Genomic DNA, 16,737 nt, shown 5'->3' on the forward strand with positions numbered 1-16,737 from the left:
AGATTAGGTGTTTACTGTCATGTTCCCACTGATTTATAAGGTAAAATACAAGAGGGTGCTTTATCTCTGGTTCTCTTTAATTAATTTGGTTGAATCTGCCTGGACAAAGATTGCTCCCAACATATCCGACTGATTCATTTTTGATGGATTTGATAAAAAAAATTAATTGGACCTGGTGGAAATAATCCCTACAAATAGATGTCATGTCACTGACTGTCCTCAGAGGAGCTCACAATGTAATCCTACCATAGTCATAGTCTAATGTCCTTCCTTATTATTATTATGTATTTATCTAGCACTGACATTTTCTGCAGCACTTTACAGAGTACATAGTCATGTCACTGACTGTCCTCAGAAGAGCTCATAATCCATAGTCTTGTGTCCTACCATATTATTATTATTATTATTATTATTATTATTTTGTATTCATATAGCACTGACATCTTCTGCAGCATTTTAAAGAGTACATAGCCATGTCACTGACTGTCCTCAGAGGAGCTCACAATCTAATCCTACCATAGTCCTAGTCCAGTGATGGCTAACCTTGGCATTCCAGCTGTGGTGGAACTACAAGTACTATGAGGCATTGCAATACTCTGACAGCTCTAAGCATAACTCGGGGAGGCAGAGGCATGATGGGATTTGTAGTTTTGTCACAGCTGGAGTTCCAAGGTTAGCCATCACTGTCCTAGTCTAATGTCCTACCATATTATTATTGTTATGTATTTATATAGCACGGGCATCTTCTGCAGCACATTAGAGTACCTAGCCATGTCACTGACTGTCCTTAGAGGAGCCCACAATCTAATCCTTCCATAGAATGACAGAGCACAGTGCAATGCTATAGAGACTAATACAAGCTCTTAGCAAGCACGGCATGGAGGTTACAATTAAACTGCCCGGAGAAGTGGGTTAAAAACCTGCAAAATGCGTTGCATTGTTGAGTATACAATTAAGTTTTTTTAATCAGACTATCCGAGTCATCAGTGGGGCGGCAAGTCCACCACGACTTCCCATTTTTAAATAGCTTTTAGTGTATTTTATCCTTCTTGGAGCCTCTATTGGTTGTATTCTCTAAATAGTAAATTTGTTTGTAACATATTTCTCTTTTTTACTCCCAGATTTATGAACTTGACGGCCTTCCGCTCATCCTGGACAACTGCACCATAGATGACAACAACCCCTGTATCCTTCTACCCATTGCCGTACAAGGAAAATGCTTTCCTGTGATCAGAAGTTGTGTATCTGAGGGGAAAACTGCTCTGAGAGGCTCTCTATACTGTTTAATATTTCCACTTTACAGTGGACCGGAACTCTTGCACAGGACAGAAGGAAAACAGAGAAATGCACCCTGTATGTATTTATAGAGTTTAGCCTGTCTGATTCCCCCTCATCTGTGTCTAATCACCCCTGTAATTTGATATCTCAGCTGTGTCAGCCCAGGAATCTGCTCTGCCATGGCAGAGCAGCAAATTGGTAAACACAGGATGTTAACAATATGTCTGCTTCCATGAAAGCAGGAAGTAGACACACTGCAGATTTATTGCAGGATTTGTATCAGCACAACAAAGAAATGCTTTTCTTTAAAGGTTATTATGCTGTTGCTTATCTTTTTAGAGCAGAGAGGAAGTTCTGAGTTCAGGTCCGCTTTAAGAAAATAGAAGGAATTTGCTTATGGACTTTTCCATATTTGCCGATGTAGTGGGCGGAGTCATGCTAATTTTGCTTTCTTTCTGCTAGCGGGGCACACATTTATACACCAATAAGGGCTCTATTACACTACATATGATTACAATACAATTATAAATAGTCCTGCATGCTGCACTTTTTTCTCCTTGGGTTCCCAGCATCCAGTGAAAATTGGGTCGGAATCGCATTGTGATTTATAGTGTAAAAAAGGCTTTTGTAGTAATCTTATATAGAATGCCATACTCAACCCTGCTTGCTGGTTAGTTATAAATATAGAAAGCAATCATTCTGTGCAGTGAGGTGTGAGCAGCCACTGCTAGGCATCATGGGAAGTGTAGTCCTACGTCCATCCTGCTCCTGCTGCATAACGACCAGCCAACGCCGATACGCGGCGGCTGGTCGCAGTGGTATTTCCGTGGAAACGCAACTGGTATTGCTTAAAGGAATACTGTAGGGGGTCGGGGGGAAAATGAGTTGAACTTACCCGGGGCTTCTAATGGTCCCCCGCAGGCATCCTGTGCCCGCGCAGCCACTCACCGATGCTCCGGCCCCGCCTCTGGCTCACTTCTGGAATTTCCGACTTTAAAGTCAGAAAACCCCTGCGCCTGCGTTGCCGTGTCCTCGATCCCGCTGATGTCACCAGGAGTGTATAGCACAAGCCCAGTATGGTCTGTGCCTGCGCAGTATGCTCCTGGTGACATCAGGGGAAGCGAGGACACGGCAACGCAGGCGCAGGGGTTTTCTGACTTTAAAGTCAGAAATTGCAGAAGTGAACCGGAGGCGGGGCCGTAGCATCGGTGAGTGGCTGTGCGGGCACAGGATGCCTGCGGGGGACCGTTAGAAGCCCCGGGTAAGTTCAACTCATTTTCCCCCGACCCCCCCCTACAGTATCCCTTTAAGAGGAAATAAATATGGCAGCCTCCATATCCCTCTGACTTCAGGTTCCCTTTAAACATTCCATTTTGTCCAAGGAATTTTCAGCAGACCATAGTCTATCGCGATTGGCTGATAAGTAGACGATGAATGAGGCATGCTGGGACGGCAGTGTATCCCACTATGTATGGTATACATCTCCCCTCCTGTCTGCTGAGCTGCTCCGGATCAGGCCTGGCCAGGCCGTCTGGCAGCTGCCTGTATAATTGTGGCTCTAGCTAACCCCAACCCAGCTTCTGCGCTCTACAACAATGGCATCTGCGCCTCGGCCAGGAAAGACAATGTGAGGACCTGAGTCTGTTTATTTTACTCTTTCTGCCTCTTTGGCATGAAGACTGCTCAGCCAAGCAGAAAACCCAGAGGCAAAGAAGGAATACTTTTCCTTCAATTTCAGCCTTTCTTTCTTTTTTCCTAAATGGGTTTCCCTTGAAAATTTGTCTGATCTCTTCCTTTCTTTGTTTTATGCGGGATAAAACCGAAAACCGCGCTCACACTTCTTCTGCTGAAACAATCATTTGTGATGGATCCGACAGAAATCTGACGCGTGTGGCGGTATCTCGTGTTGCCGACTTCCTTAGCAGTGATCCGTTCGATCGGATCACTCTTATCCAATGCCTATCATTTTCTTTCTTTTTTTTTTTTTTTTTAACCAGTTTTTATTTTTTAAAGAATACCCGAAGTGACATGTGACATGATAAGATAGACATATGTATGTACAGTGCCTATCACACAAATAACTAGGCTGTGTTCCTTTTTTTCTTTCTCTGCCTGAAAGAGTTAAATATCAGGTATGTAAGTGGCTAACTCAGTCCTGACTCAGACAGGAAGTGACTACAGTGTGACCCTCACTGATAAGAAATTCCCCTTTTTATATCTTTCTTGCTCTCAGAAGCCATTTTCTGCTAGGAAAGTGTTTTTATAGTTGGAATTTCTTATCAGTGAGGGTCACACTGTAGTCACTTCCTGTCTGAGTCAGGACTGAGTCAGACACTTACATACCTGATATTTAACTCTTTCAGGCAGAGAAAGAAAAAAAGGAACACAGCGTAGTTATTAGTGTGCCAGGCACTGCACATACACATGTCTATCTCATCATGTCACATGTCACTTTGGGTATCCTTTAAAAAGAATAAGAACAAGATACAGAAGTTAACAGCACTGTACTTCCACATGCAGGAGATTACATTAATGACAGTATAACATCAGCAGCGACATCATGTACAAGTAATGTTATTATATTCATTATATTTACTATACAGCCCACTGTATATATTTGACTAGGCTTACATGATGTATAGTGAACACCTGTATTAGTGATAGGATATCATGGAGTAGGAGAAGCAGTGCTGTCAAAGAAAAAGGCAGGAGATCTTAGAAGAACAATAGGAAGGAAAAGAGGAGGAGAAGAGAAGAAGTGAGAAAAAGAAGGAAAGAAGACTCTGAGCCCACCCCCAGATCCCGCCCCCGAAAACCAATAGCTCTAGTGGTCCAAGTTAGCAGATGCCAAGAAAAAAGAATTAGAGGTATTAAAGAGAACCCGAGGTGGGTTTGAAGAATATTATCTGCATACAGAGGCTGGATCTGCCTATACAGCCCAGCCTCTGTTGCTATCCCAACCCCCCCTAAGGTCCCCCTGCACTCTGCAATCCCTCATAAATCACAGCCACGCTGCTGACAAACAGCTTGTCAGAGCTGGCTGTGTTTATCTCTATAGTGTCAGTCTGCTGCTCTCCCCGCCTCCTGCAGAACTCCAGTCCCCGCCTGCATCCCTTCCCTCCCTGCTGATTGGAGGGAAGGGATGGGGGGCAGGGACCGGAGCTATGCAGGAGGCGGAGGAGCAGCTGAGACTGACACTACAGATGTAAACAGAGCCTCACAGCACAGCTGTGATTTATGAGGGATTGCAGAGTGCAGGGGGACCTTAGGGGGGTTTGGGATAGCAACAGAGGCTGGACTGTATAGGCAGATCCAGCCTCTGTATGCAGATAACATTCTTTAAACACACCCCGGGTTCTCTTTAAAGTACAGGATTGAAACCAGCTGCTGTGATGTTGTTATACCAAGGTGCCCAAATATTGCTGAATGTCTGCGGGCAGTTACGATTTTTATACGTCATTTGGTAGAGTGGAAGAGCTATATCGATCGTAGGTTTGCCTGTCGTTTTCTTAAAGCAGACCTGAACTCAGAACTTCCTATTTGCTCTAAAAGATAAGCAACAGCATGATAACTATTAAAGAAAAACATTGTTAGAGCTGATATAAATCCTGCAATAAATCTGTGTTGTGCCTACTTCCTGCTTTCATGGAAGCAGACGTGGGGTTAACATCTTGTGTTTACAAATTAGTTGCTCTGCTGAAGCAACCAGCTGACACAGCTAAGAGATCAAATTACACTTGTGATTAGTCACAGATGAGGGGAAATCAGACAGGCTAAGCTCTCTAAATACATACAGGGTGCATTTCTCTATGTTTTCCCTTCTGTCCTGTGCAAGAGTTCAGGTCCACTTTAAAGGCGCCCCTTTATTATTGATACAATTTCCAGAACGATCAACCGTCCAATCCGTTCATTGCAATCCATCTGAAACAAACCACACGAGCCCAGCAATGGAGGAGAAAATGATAAGCAATGCGATGAGACTGAAAGAGTCGTTCCTAAGTTTGGATCAATAGAAGGATTGTTCATTGTGGAAAAGGTTGCATTAAGGGCACGCGATCGATCATGCCAGAGATAGTTTGAGGGATTGTACTGTTAAACCCAACCTGAAGGGAAAAAAAAAACGTATGATATAATGATTTGAATGTGTAGTAAGGATAACGAATAGAACATTAGTAACAAACGAATATCATAATTTTTTTTCTTCCGTTATAAACCTTTTTTTTCCCATTGTCATTATTATTATTTTACATAATACTGACACAGGTTTTAGTAGCTGTCTGTGCCTGTGCTGATAAGTGAACTAGATGCAGTGTGTGCTGATCTCTGCTGCCCCCAGTATGTACAGTATAAGCTGTTACTCTGTGCATGTACTGATAGTAAACTAGTTGCAGTGTGTGCTGATCTCTGCTTTTTTTTCCAGTATGTGCAGTATAAGCTGTTACTCTGTGCCTGTACTGATAGTAAACTAGTTGCAGTGTGTACTGATCTCTGCAGCTCCCAGTATGTACAGTATAAGCTGTTACTCTGTGCATGTACTGATAGTAAACTAGCTGCAGTGTGTGCTGATCTCTGCTGCCTCCAGTATGTACAGCATTAGCTGTTACTCTGTGGCTGTACTGATAGAAAACTAGCTGCAGTGTGTACTGATCTCTGCTACCTCCAGTATGAGCAGTATAAGCTGTTACTCTGTGCCTGTACTGATAGTAATCTAGCTGCAGTGTGTGCTGATCTCTGCTACCCCCAGTATGTACAGCATAAGCTGTTACTCTGTGCCTGTACTGATCTCTGCTACCTCCAGTATGTGCAGTATAAGCTTTTACTCTGTGCCTGTACTGATAGTAAACTAGCTGCAGTGTATACTGATCTCTGCTACCTCCAGTATGTGCAGTATAAGCTGTTACTCTGTGCCTGTACTGATAGTAAACTAGCTGCAGTGTGTGCTGATCTCTGCTTCCTCCAGTATGAGCAGTATAAGCTGTTACTCTGTGCCTGTACTGATAGTAAACTAGCTGCAGTGTGTGCTGACCTCTGCTACCCCCAGTATGTACAGCATAAGCTGTTACTCTGTGCCTGTACTGATAGAAAACTAGCTGCAGTGTGTACTGATCTCTGCTACCTCCAGTATGTGCAGTATAAGCTGTTACTCTGTGCCTGTACTGATAGTAAACTAGCTGCAGTGTGTGCTGATCTCTGCTGCCCCCAGTATGTACAGTATAAGCTGTTACTGATTGTAAGACACAGGATGGCTGCCTGTGGGGCCTATAAAGTGCTGTTCTCTGTGCAGTTTTTCTTCCCTGTGAGTGTCAGTACGTTGCAGCGACCACAGAGTACAGTGTGTCCTCCATATCCGCATGTGTGACACACTGTATAGATATCCCCGGTCGGTGTAGTGCCCACACAGAGGTTATTTTGGCTTTCCCTTGTGGGTGGTCCGCTCACCACATCTGCATGCTGTACAGCAATATGGCTGACCACATGAGAGGTGTACGGAGGCCTAATGTATGTCATTTCTCTCACCACACTGTAAAATATGAGTGAGGCATCCATGTCCAGCCCAGCGGGAGATCGCATCTGCAGCAGCGCTCACTGCACACGTTCCAGGGTCATGGCCTGCCAGCTATCTCCTGAGCGCATCACTTCAAGGGGGGCTGTCGTAGCAGACCTCCATAGAGGGAGCATGTGTGCGATTGTAAATTTACACCAATGAGCCAGGCAGACAGCTTTCTCTGCTGATTTTGTCATGACAATTATGTGAAGTAGCAGTTTGTCTCTGGCAGGCTGTTCACGGTAGTTCCTTATCACCAAGAGAGTTCCTTTCCTCAGACAAAGATCACATGATGCAGTCCACCTCCGCCCACTGCTAACAGAGACTAGAGGTGTTGCTCATACACTGGCAGATGGTCAGCAGGTAGATCCATCTCACATCGAATCTGATCAGGGAGGGATCTGTTGCTGCCAGTGTCATCCACCCAGATTTCCATTAGATTTCAGCATGTATATGGACACCCCTTGGACCCATGGTGAGTGTTGCAGGCTCACCTCTAGACTTTTTGCTGCCTTTTTTGCTGGTTGTGAGTCTGTGACAAACAAACTGCCGTCAGCCAGTCGGCCGCCCTCCATTCCTCCTCAGTCAGGAGAGCAGTGCCACCTCCTCCCTTCTGCTGTGCAAGTCAAATGAAACGCTGCTGCTCTCCTGCCTCCCCCCCTCTTTCTTCACTGTCAGACTCCTCACACAGCACAACTAGCTACTTTCCCCAATGATGACCTCTTCACCTCGCTCTGAGAGCCATACCTTCACAGTCTATTCTATGGAGCTGAACTCCCCATCAGACAGAAATCTTTGCAAGATGCTGCACACAAAGATGCTGTACACATTCAACAGATCAGTATCTGCAAAAGATCTGTTCCTGCAAAAGATCTGTTCCTGCAAAAGATCTGTTCCTGCAAAAGATCCATTCCTGCAAAATGCATTCATAGTCTATGATATCTGCAGATCATCATACACACCTTGTTTAACAGACATTCATCTGCAGATCAGATCCACCAGGATGGATTTTCAGATCTGCAGATGATTGTCTGATCTGCAGATGAAAGTCAGTTAACCTCCTTAGTGGTAACCCCCGCTAAACAGGCCCCCCCCCGCATACCTCTTGCACAGCCTGGCCAATCGCCGCCAGGCTGCACTATGGGGTGGATCGGGACTCCGTGTGACGTCACGACTCCGGTCGTTGCCATGGCGACGGGGGAAGCCCTCAAGGAAATCCTGTTCAGAACGGGATTTCCTTATGGGCAAGCGGCGCCGGCGGCGATTGGAGGTGACGGGGGGACGCCGCAGGGAGGGGGGAAGCATGTAGCTAGCGCTAGGCTAGCTACATGCTAAAAAAAAAAAAAAAAAAGGTTAAAAAAAACCCCTGGCGGCCGCGCAGCCGCAGCAATCATACCGCCAGGGGGGTTAAACAAGGTGTGTATGATGTTCTGCAGATCTCATAGACTATAAATGCATTTTGCAGATACTGATCTTTTGCGTCTGTACAGCATCTGTGTGTGCAGCATCTTGCAAAGATTTCTGTCTGATGGGGAGTGCAGCTCCATAGAATAGACTGTGTAGAGTAATGGCTCTCATACTACATGAAGGGTGGTAAGATTGGTCTGTGATCTTTCATTTTCCAAAGACTATGGTCTGAAGTGTGTATGAGCCTTTACTCACTAATGGTGTGTACACACTTGAAAGATAAATGAAAGATCTTAGACCAATTTTACCCCCTTCCATGTAGTATGAGAGCCATACTCTACACAGTCTATTCTATGGAGCTGCACTCCCCATCAGATACTGTAGAAATCTTTGCAAGATGCTGCACACAAAGATGCTGTAGACATGCAACAGATCAGTATCTGCAAAAGATCTGTTCCTGCAAAAGATCAGTTCCAGCAAAAGATCCGTTCCTGCAAAATGCATTCATAGTCTATGATATCTGCAGATCTCATACACACCTTGTTTAACAGACATTCATCTGCAGATCAGATCCACCAGGATGTATTTTCAGATCTGCAGATGATTGTCAAATATGTAGATGAATGTCTGTTAAACAAGGTGTGTATGATGATCTGCAGATATCAGACTATGAATGCATTTTGCAGGAACAGATCTTTTGCAGATACTGATCTTTTGTGTCTGTACAGCATCTGTGTGTGCAGCATCTTGCAAAGATTTCTGTCTGATGGGGAGTTCAGCTCCATAGAATAGACTGGCTCTCATACTACATGGAAGGGGGTAACATTGGTCTGTGATCTTTCATTTATCTTTCAAGTGTGTATGTAGCATAACCCTCCAAGCCCATTCAAGCAAGATCTTCCCAGCATGCCAGATCGACTGTTTGGATCGATTTTGGACAGAATTCCATTGAAATGATGTTCAGAGGGCCATGTTACGGCATCAATCTCTGCCAGATTTTGATGCTGCAAATCGAATAATGTATGTGAGCAGCCCTGCAACACTGGACAAGACTTCTATTCTCACTTACATTTACCCTCCCCAGTGTGTGTCTGAAACAACTGAAGTGAGAGCTAAGGGCCCTGTAGTGAGAGGGATAAGGATGCTGTTTTTAGACCATACCAGTCGACTGGCTGTCCTGCTGATCTTTTTGGCTGCAGTAGTGTCTGAATCACACACCTTCTTGTTAAGGTTCTATGGATAAAAGTATTAGAGGCAGAGGATCAGCAGGACAGCCATTGCTTAAAAAGGAGATGTATATGGCAGTCTGCTTATCCCTCAGTTTCAGTGTACTTGAAGTGTGACTTGATTAGCTGCATGATTGTTTCAGGTCTGCGATTCAGACACTAGTGCAGCCATAAAGATCCAGACTGCCAGGCAATTGATATTGTTTTAATGGAAATACAGCATATATGACCGCCTCCATATCTCTCTCTTTTCAGTTGTCCTTTACTGAGAGGGGTATGGAGGCTGCCATGTTTATTGCCTGTTAAGCAATACCAGTTGCCTGGCAGCCCTGCTGATCCTCTGCCTCTTATACTATTAGCCATAGCCCCTGAACAAGCATGCAGCAGTTCGGGTGTTTCAGACTTTAAAGTCAAATCTGACAAGACCAGCTGCATGCGTGTTTCTGGTGTTATTCAGATACTACTGCAGATAAATAGACCAGCAGGGCTGCCAGGCAACTGGTATTGATTAAAAGGAAATAAATATGGCAGCCTCCGTATACCTCTTACTTCATTTCCCCTTTAAATGCAGCCATCCGTGATTTCTGACCTGTTTCACTCCAGGACTCATTAGCATACGTTTCTGCACAGCCAGAGAATTGTATCAAGTAAAGAATGTATACAGAAGATAAGCTAATCACCAGTTCAGATGCAGCAGCCCCTGCAGAAGAAAAAGTCAGTCCTGTGATGTAACCCTTTAAATGCTGTTTTACTAAAAACAAAACAAAACATTGTGTTAGTATATTATATGCTGTAAATAATCTTTCAGAGCAAAGAACAAATACTGGGTTATATTCCACTTTAACAAGCATGCAGCATATCAGGTGTTTCTGACATTCAGATCTGATAAGATTAGCTGCATGCTTGTTTCTGGTGTGATTCTGACACTACTGCAGCCACATAGATCAGCAGGACTGCCAGGCGACTGGCATTGTTAAAAAGAAAATAAATATGGCAGCCTCCATTTTCTTCTCACTTCATGTGTCCTTTAACATCTATTTTCTCTCACTTTAACAGCTGTGAGATCGCAGGTTGTCAGCGCGGTGGCAGCACCTGTCTCTGGGAGTAATAGTGGCGGGGCCTGGGAGCGTGCGAGGGGCTGTGAGATCGCAGTGTCTTGGCTGTCAGCGCGGTGGCAGCACCTGTCTCTGGGAGTAATAGTGACGGGGCCTGGGAGCGTGCGAGGGGCTGTGAGATCGCAGTGTCTTGGTTGTCAGCACAGTGGCAGCACCTGTCTCTGGGAGTAATAGTGGCGGGGCCTGGGAGAGTGCGAGGGGCTGTAAGATCGCAGTGTCTTGGTTGTCAGCGCGGTGGCAGCACCTGTCTCTGGGAGCAATAGTGGCGGGGCCTGGGAGCGTGCGAGGGGCTGTGAGATCGCAGTGTCTTGGTTGTCAGCGAGGTGGCAGCACCTGTCTCTGGGAGTAATAGTGGCGGGGCCTGGGAGCGTGCGAGGGGCTGTGAGATCGCAGTGTCTTGGTTGTCAGCACAGTGGCAGCACCAGTCTCTGGGAGTTATAGTGGCGGGGCCTGGGAGAGTGCGAGGGGCTGTGAGATCGCAGTGCCTTGGTTGTCAGCACGGTGGCAGCACCTGTCTCTGGGAGTAATAGTGGCGGGGCCTGGGAGCGTGCGAGGGGCTGTGAGATCGCAGTGTCTTGGCTGTCAGCACGGTGGCAGCACCTGTCTCTGGGAGTAATAGTGGCGGAGCCTAGGAGCGTGCGAGGGGCTGTGAGATCGCAGTGTCTTGGTTGTCAGCGCGGTGGCAGCGCCTGTCTCTGGGAGTAATAGTTGCGGGGCCTGGGAGCATGCGAGGGGCTGTGAGATCGCACTGTCTTGGCTGTCAGCACGGTGGCAGCACCTGTCTCTGGGAGTAATATTGGCGAGGCCTGGGAGCGTGCGAGGGGCTGTGAGATCGCAGTGCCTTGGTTGTCAGCGCGGTGGCAGCACCTGTCTCTGGGAGTAATAGTGGCGAGGCCTGGGAGCGTGCGAGGGGCTGTGAGATCGCAGTGTCTTGGTTGTCAGCGCGGTGGCAGCGCCTGTCTCTGGGAGTAATAGTTGCAGGGCCTGGGAGCGTGCGAGGGGCTGTGAGATCGCAGTGCCTTGGCTGTCAGCACGGTGGCAGCACCTGTCTCTGGGAGTAATAGTGGCGGGGCCTGGCAGCGTGCGAGGGGCTGTGAGATCGCAGTGTCTTGGCTGTCAGCACAGTGGCAGCACCTGTCTCTGGGAGTAATAGTGGCGGGGCCTGGCAGCGTGCGAGGGGCTGTGAGATCGCAGTGTCTTGGCTGTCAGCACGGTGGCAGCACCTGTCTCTGGGATTAATAGTGGCGGGGCCTGGGAGCGTGCGAGGGGCTGTGAGATCGCAGTGTCTTGGTTGTCAGCACAGTGGCAGCACCTGTCTCTGGGAGTAATAGTGGCGGGGCCTGGCAGCGTGCGAGGGGCTGTGAGATCGCAGTGTCTTGGCTGTCAGCACGGTGGCAGCACCTGTCTCTGGGAGTAATAGTGGCGAGGCCTGGGAGAGTGCAAGGGGCTGTGAGATCAGTGTCTTGGTTGTCAGCACGGTGGCAGCACCTGTCTCTGGGAGTAATAGTGGCGGGGCCTGGGAGCGTGCGAGGGGCTGTGAGATCGCAGTGTCTTGGTTGTCAGCACGGTGGCAGCACCTGTCTCTGGGAGTAATAGTGGCGAGGCCTGGGAGCGTGCGAGGGGCTGTGAGATCGCAGTGTCTTGGTTGTCAGCACGGTGGCAGCACCAGTCTCTGGGAGTAATAGTGGCGGGGCCTGGGAGCATGCGAGGGGCTGTGAGATCGCTGTGTCTTGGTTGTCAGCGCGGTGGCAGCACCTGTCTCTGGGAGTAATAGTGGCGGGGCCAGGGAGCGTGCGAGGGGCTGTGAGATCGCAGTGTCTTGGTTGTCAGCACGGTGGCAGCACCTGTCTCTGGGAGTAATAGTGTCAGGGCCTGGGAGCGTGCGAGGGGCTGTGAGATCACAGTGTCTTGGCTGTCAGCACGGTGGCAGCACCTGTCTCTGGGAGTAATAGTGGCGAGGCCTGGGAGCGTGCGAGGGGCTGTGAGATCGCAGTGTCTTGGCTGTCAGCACGGTGGCAGCGCCTGTCTCTGGGAGTAATAGTGGCGAGGCCTGGGAGCGTGCGAGGGGCTGTGAGATCGCAGTGTCTTGGTTGTCAGCACGGTGGCAGCACCAGTCTCTGGGAGTAATAGTGGCGGGGCCTGGGAGCGTGCGAGGGGCTGTGAGATCGCTGTGTCTTGGTTGTCAGCACGGTGGCAGCACCTGTCTCTGGGAGTAATAGTGGCGGGGCTTGGGAGCGTGCGAGGGGCTGTGAGATCGCAGTGTCTTGGTTGTCAGCACGGTGGCAGCACCTGTCTCTGGGAGTAATAGTGGCAGGGCCTGGGAGCATGCGAGGGGCTGTGAGATCACAGTGTCTTGGCTGTCAGCACGGTGGCAGCACCTGTCTCTGGGAGTAATAGTGGCGAGGCCTGGGAGCGTGCGAGGGGCTGTGAGATCGCAGTGTCTTTGTTGTCAGCACGGTGGCAGCACCTGTCTCTGGGAGTAATAGTGGCGGGGCCTGGGAGCGTGCGAGGGGCTGTGAGATTGCAGTGTCTTGGTTGTCAGCACAGTGGCAGCACCTGTCTCTGGGAGTAATAGTGGCGAGGCCTGGGAGCGTGCGAGGGGCTGTGAGATCGCAGTGTCTTGGTTGTCAGCACGGTGGCAGCACCTGTCTCTGGGAGTAATAGTGGCGGGGCCTGAGAGAGAGCGAGGGGCTGTGAGATCGCAGTGTCTTGGTTGTCAGCGCGGTGGCAGCACCAGTCTCTGGGAGTAATAGTGGCGAGGCCTGGGAGCATGCGAGGGGCTGTGAGATCGCAGTGTCTTAATTGTCAGCACGATGGCAGCACCTGTCTCTGGGAGTGATAGTGGCGGGGCCTGGGAGCGTGCGAGGGGCTGTGAGATCGCTGTGTCTTGGTTGTCAGCACGGTGGCAGCACCTGTCTCTGGGAGTAATAGTGGCGGGGCTTGGGAGCGTGCGAGGGGCTGTGAGATCGCAGTGTCTTGGTTGTCAGCACGGTGGCAGCACCTGTCTCTGGGAGTAATAGTGGCAGGGCCTGGGAGCGTGCGAGGGGCTGTGAGATCACAGTGTCTTGGCTGTCAGCACGGTGGCAGCACCTGTCTCTGGGAGTAATAGTGGCGAGGCCTGGGAGCGTGCGAGGGGCTGTGAGATCGCAGTGTCTTGGTTGTCAGCACGGTGGCAGCACCAGTCTCTGGGAGTAATAGTGGCGGGGCCTGGGAGCGTGCGAGGGGCTGTGAGATCGCTGTGTCTTGGTTGTCAGCACGGTGGCAGCACCTGTCTCTGGGAGTAATAGTGGCGGGGCTTGGGAGCGTGCGAGGGGCTGTGAGATCGCAGTGTCTTGGTTGTCAGCACGGTGGCAGCACCTGTCTCTGGGAGTAATAGTGGCAGGGCCTGGGAGCGTGCGAGGGGCTGTGAGATCACAGTGTCTTGGCTGTCAGCACGGTGGCAGCACCTGTCTCTGGGAGTAATAGTGGCGAGGCCTGGGAGCGTGCGAGGGGCTGTGAGATCGCAGTGTCTTTGTTGTCAGCACGGTGGCAGCACCTGTCTCTGGGAGTAATAGTGGCGGGGCCTGGGAGCGTGCGAGGGGCTGTGAGATTGCAGTGTCTTGGTTGTCAGCACAGTGGCAGCACCTGTCTCTGGGAGTAATAGTGGCGGGGCCTGGGAGCGTGCGAGGGGCTGTGAGATCGCAGTGTCTTGGTTGTCAGCACGGTGGCAGCACCTGTCTCTGGGAGTAATAGTGGCGGGGCCTGAGAGAGAGCGAGGGGCTGTGAGATCGCAGTGTCTTGGTTGTCAGCGCGGTGGCAGCACCAGTCTCTGGGAGTATTAGTGGCGAGGCCTGGGAGCATGCGAGGGGCTGTGAGATCGCAGTGTCTTGGTTGTCAGCACGGTGGCAGCACCAGTCTCTGGGAGTAATAGTGGCGGGGCCTGGGAGCGTGCGAGGGGCTGTGAGATCGCTGTGTCTTGGTTGTCAGCACGGTGGCAGCACCTGTCTCTGGGAGTAATAGTGGCGGGGCTTGGGAGCGTGCGAGGGGCTGTGAGATCGCAGTGTCTTGGTTGTCAGCACGGTGGCAGCACCTGTCTCTGGGAGTAATAGTGGCAGGGCCTGGGAGCGTGCGAGGGGCTGTGAGATCACAGTGTCTTGGCTGTCAGCACGGTGGCAGCACCTGTCTCTGGGAGTAATAGTGGCGAGGCCTGGGAGCGTGCGAGGGGCTGTGAGATCGCAGTGTCTTTGTTGTCAGCACGGTGGCAGCACCTGTCTCTGGGAGTAATAGTGGCGGGGCCTGGGAGCGTGCGAGGGGCTGTGAGATTGCAGTGTCTTGGTTGTCAGCACAGTGGCAGCACCTGTCTCTGGGAGTAATAGTGGCGGGGCCTGGGAGCGTGCGAGGGGCTGTGAGATCGCAGTGTCTTGGTTGTCAGCACGGTGGCAGCACCTGTCTCTGGGAGTAATAGTGGCGGGGCCTGAGAGAGAGCGAGGGGCTGTGAGATCGCAGTGTCTTGGTTGTCAGCGCGGTGGCAGCACTAGTCTCTGGGAGTAATAGTGGCGAGGCCTGGGAGCATGCGAGGGGCTGTGAGATCGCAGTGTCTTAATTGTCAGCACGGTGGCAGCACCTGTCTCTGGGAGTAATAGTGGCGAGGCCTGGGAGCGTGCGAGGGGCTGTGAGATCGCTGTGTCTTGGTTGTCAGCACGGTGGCAGCACCTGTCTCTGGGAGTAATAGTGGCGGGGCTTGGGAGCGTGCGAGGGGCTGTGAGATCGCAGTGTCTTGGTTGTCAGCACGGTGGCAGCACCTGTCTCTGGGAGTAATAGTGGCAGGGCCTGGGAGCGTGCGAGGGGCTGTGAGATCACAGTGTCTTGGCTGTCAGCACGGTGGCAGCACCTGTCTCTGGGAGTAATAGTGGCGAGGCCTGGGAGCGTGCGAGGGGCTGTGAGATCGCAGTGTCTTTGTTGTCAGCACGGTGGCAGCACCTGTCTCTGGGAATAATAGTGGCGGGGCCTGGGAGCGTGCGAGGGGCTGTGAGATTGCAGTGTCTTGGTTGTCAGCACAGTGGCAGCACCTGTCTCTGGGAGTAATAGTGGCGGGGCCTGGGAGCGTGCGAGGGGCTGTGAGATCGCAGTGTCTTGGTTGTCAGCACGGTGGCAGCACCTGTCTCTGGGAGTAATAGTGGTGGGGCCTGAGAGAGAGCGAGGGGCTGTGAGATCGCAGTGTCTTGGTTGTCAGCGCGGTGGCAGCACTAGTCTCTGGGAGTAATAGTGGCGAGGCCTGGGAGCATGCGAGGGGCTGTGAGATCGCAGTGTCTTAATTGTCAGCACGGTGGCAGCACCTGTCTCTGGGAGTAATAGTGGCGAGGCCTGGGAGCATGCGAGGGGCTGTGAGATTGCAGTGTCTTGGTTGTCAGCACGGTGGCAGCACCTGTCTCAGGGAGTAATAGTGGCGGGGCCTGGGAGCGTGCGAGGGGCTGTGAGATCGCAGTGTCTTGGTTGTCAGCACAGTGGCAGCACCTGTCTCTGGGAGTAATAGTGGCGAGGCCTGGGAGCGTGCGAGGGGCTGTGAGATCGCAGTGCCTTGGCTGTCAGCACGGTGGCAGCACCTGTCTCTGGGAGTAATAATGGCGAGGCCTGGGAGCGTGCGAGAGGCTGTGAGATCAGTGTCTTGGTTGTCAGCACGGTGGCAGCACCTGTCTCTGGGAGTAATAGTGGCGAGGCCTGGGAGAGTGCGAGGGGCTGTGAGATTGCAGTGTCTTGGTTGTCAGCACCGTGGCAGCACCTGTCTCTGGGAGTAATAGTGGCGAAGCCTGGAAGCGTGCGAGGGGCTGTGAGATCGCAGTGTCTTTGTTGTCAGCACGGTGGCAGCACCTGTCTCTGGGAGTAATAGTGGCAGGGCCTGGGAGCCTGTGAGGGGCTGTGAGATCGCAGTGTCTTGGTTGTCAGCACGGTGGCAGCACCTGTCTCTGGGAGTAATAGTGGCGAGGCCTGGGAGCGTGCGAGGGGCTGTGAGATCGCAGTGTCTTGGCTGTCAGCACGGTGTCAGCACCTGTCTCTGGGAGTAATAGTGGCGAGGCCTGGGAGCGTGCAAGGGGCTGTGAGATCGCAGTGTCTTGGTTGTCAGCGCGGTGGCAGCACCTGTCTCTGGGAGTAATAGTGGCGATGCCTGGGAGTGTGCGAGGGGCTGTGA

General features: G+C 50.8%; 1 protein-coding gene across 1 annotated transcript in view; it reads left to right on the top strand.

Annotated features, from left to right (window-relative positions):
• Positions 1-16,737, top strand: part of ATXN10 (ataxin 10) — a 184,679-nt gene that overhangs the window by 144,150 nt on the left and 23,792 nt on the right. The window contains exon 10 of the mRNA XM_068273079.1: positions 1,122-1,185. Coding sequence (XP_068129180.1) covers positions 1,122-1,185 — 64 coding nt within the window. The remainder of the gene's footprint in view (positions 1-1,121; positions 1,186-16,737) is intronic.

This window comes from Hyperolius riggenbachi, chromosome 3, assembly GCF_040937935.1.
Source record: "Hyperolius riggenbachi isolate aHypRig1 chromosome 3, aHypRig1.pri, whole genome shotgun sequence".
NCBI lineage: Eukaryota > Metazoa > Chordata > Amphibia > Anura > Hyperoliidae > Hyperolius > Hyperolius riggenbachi.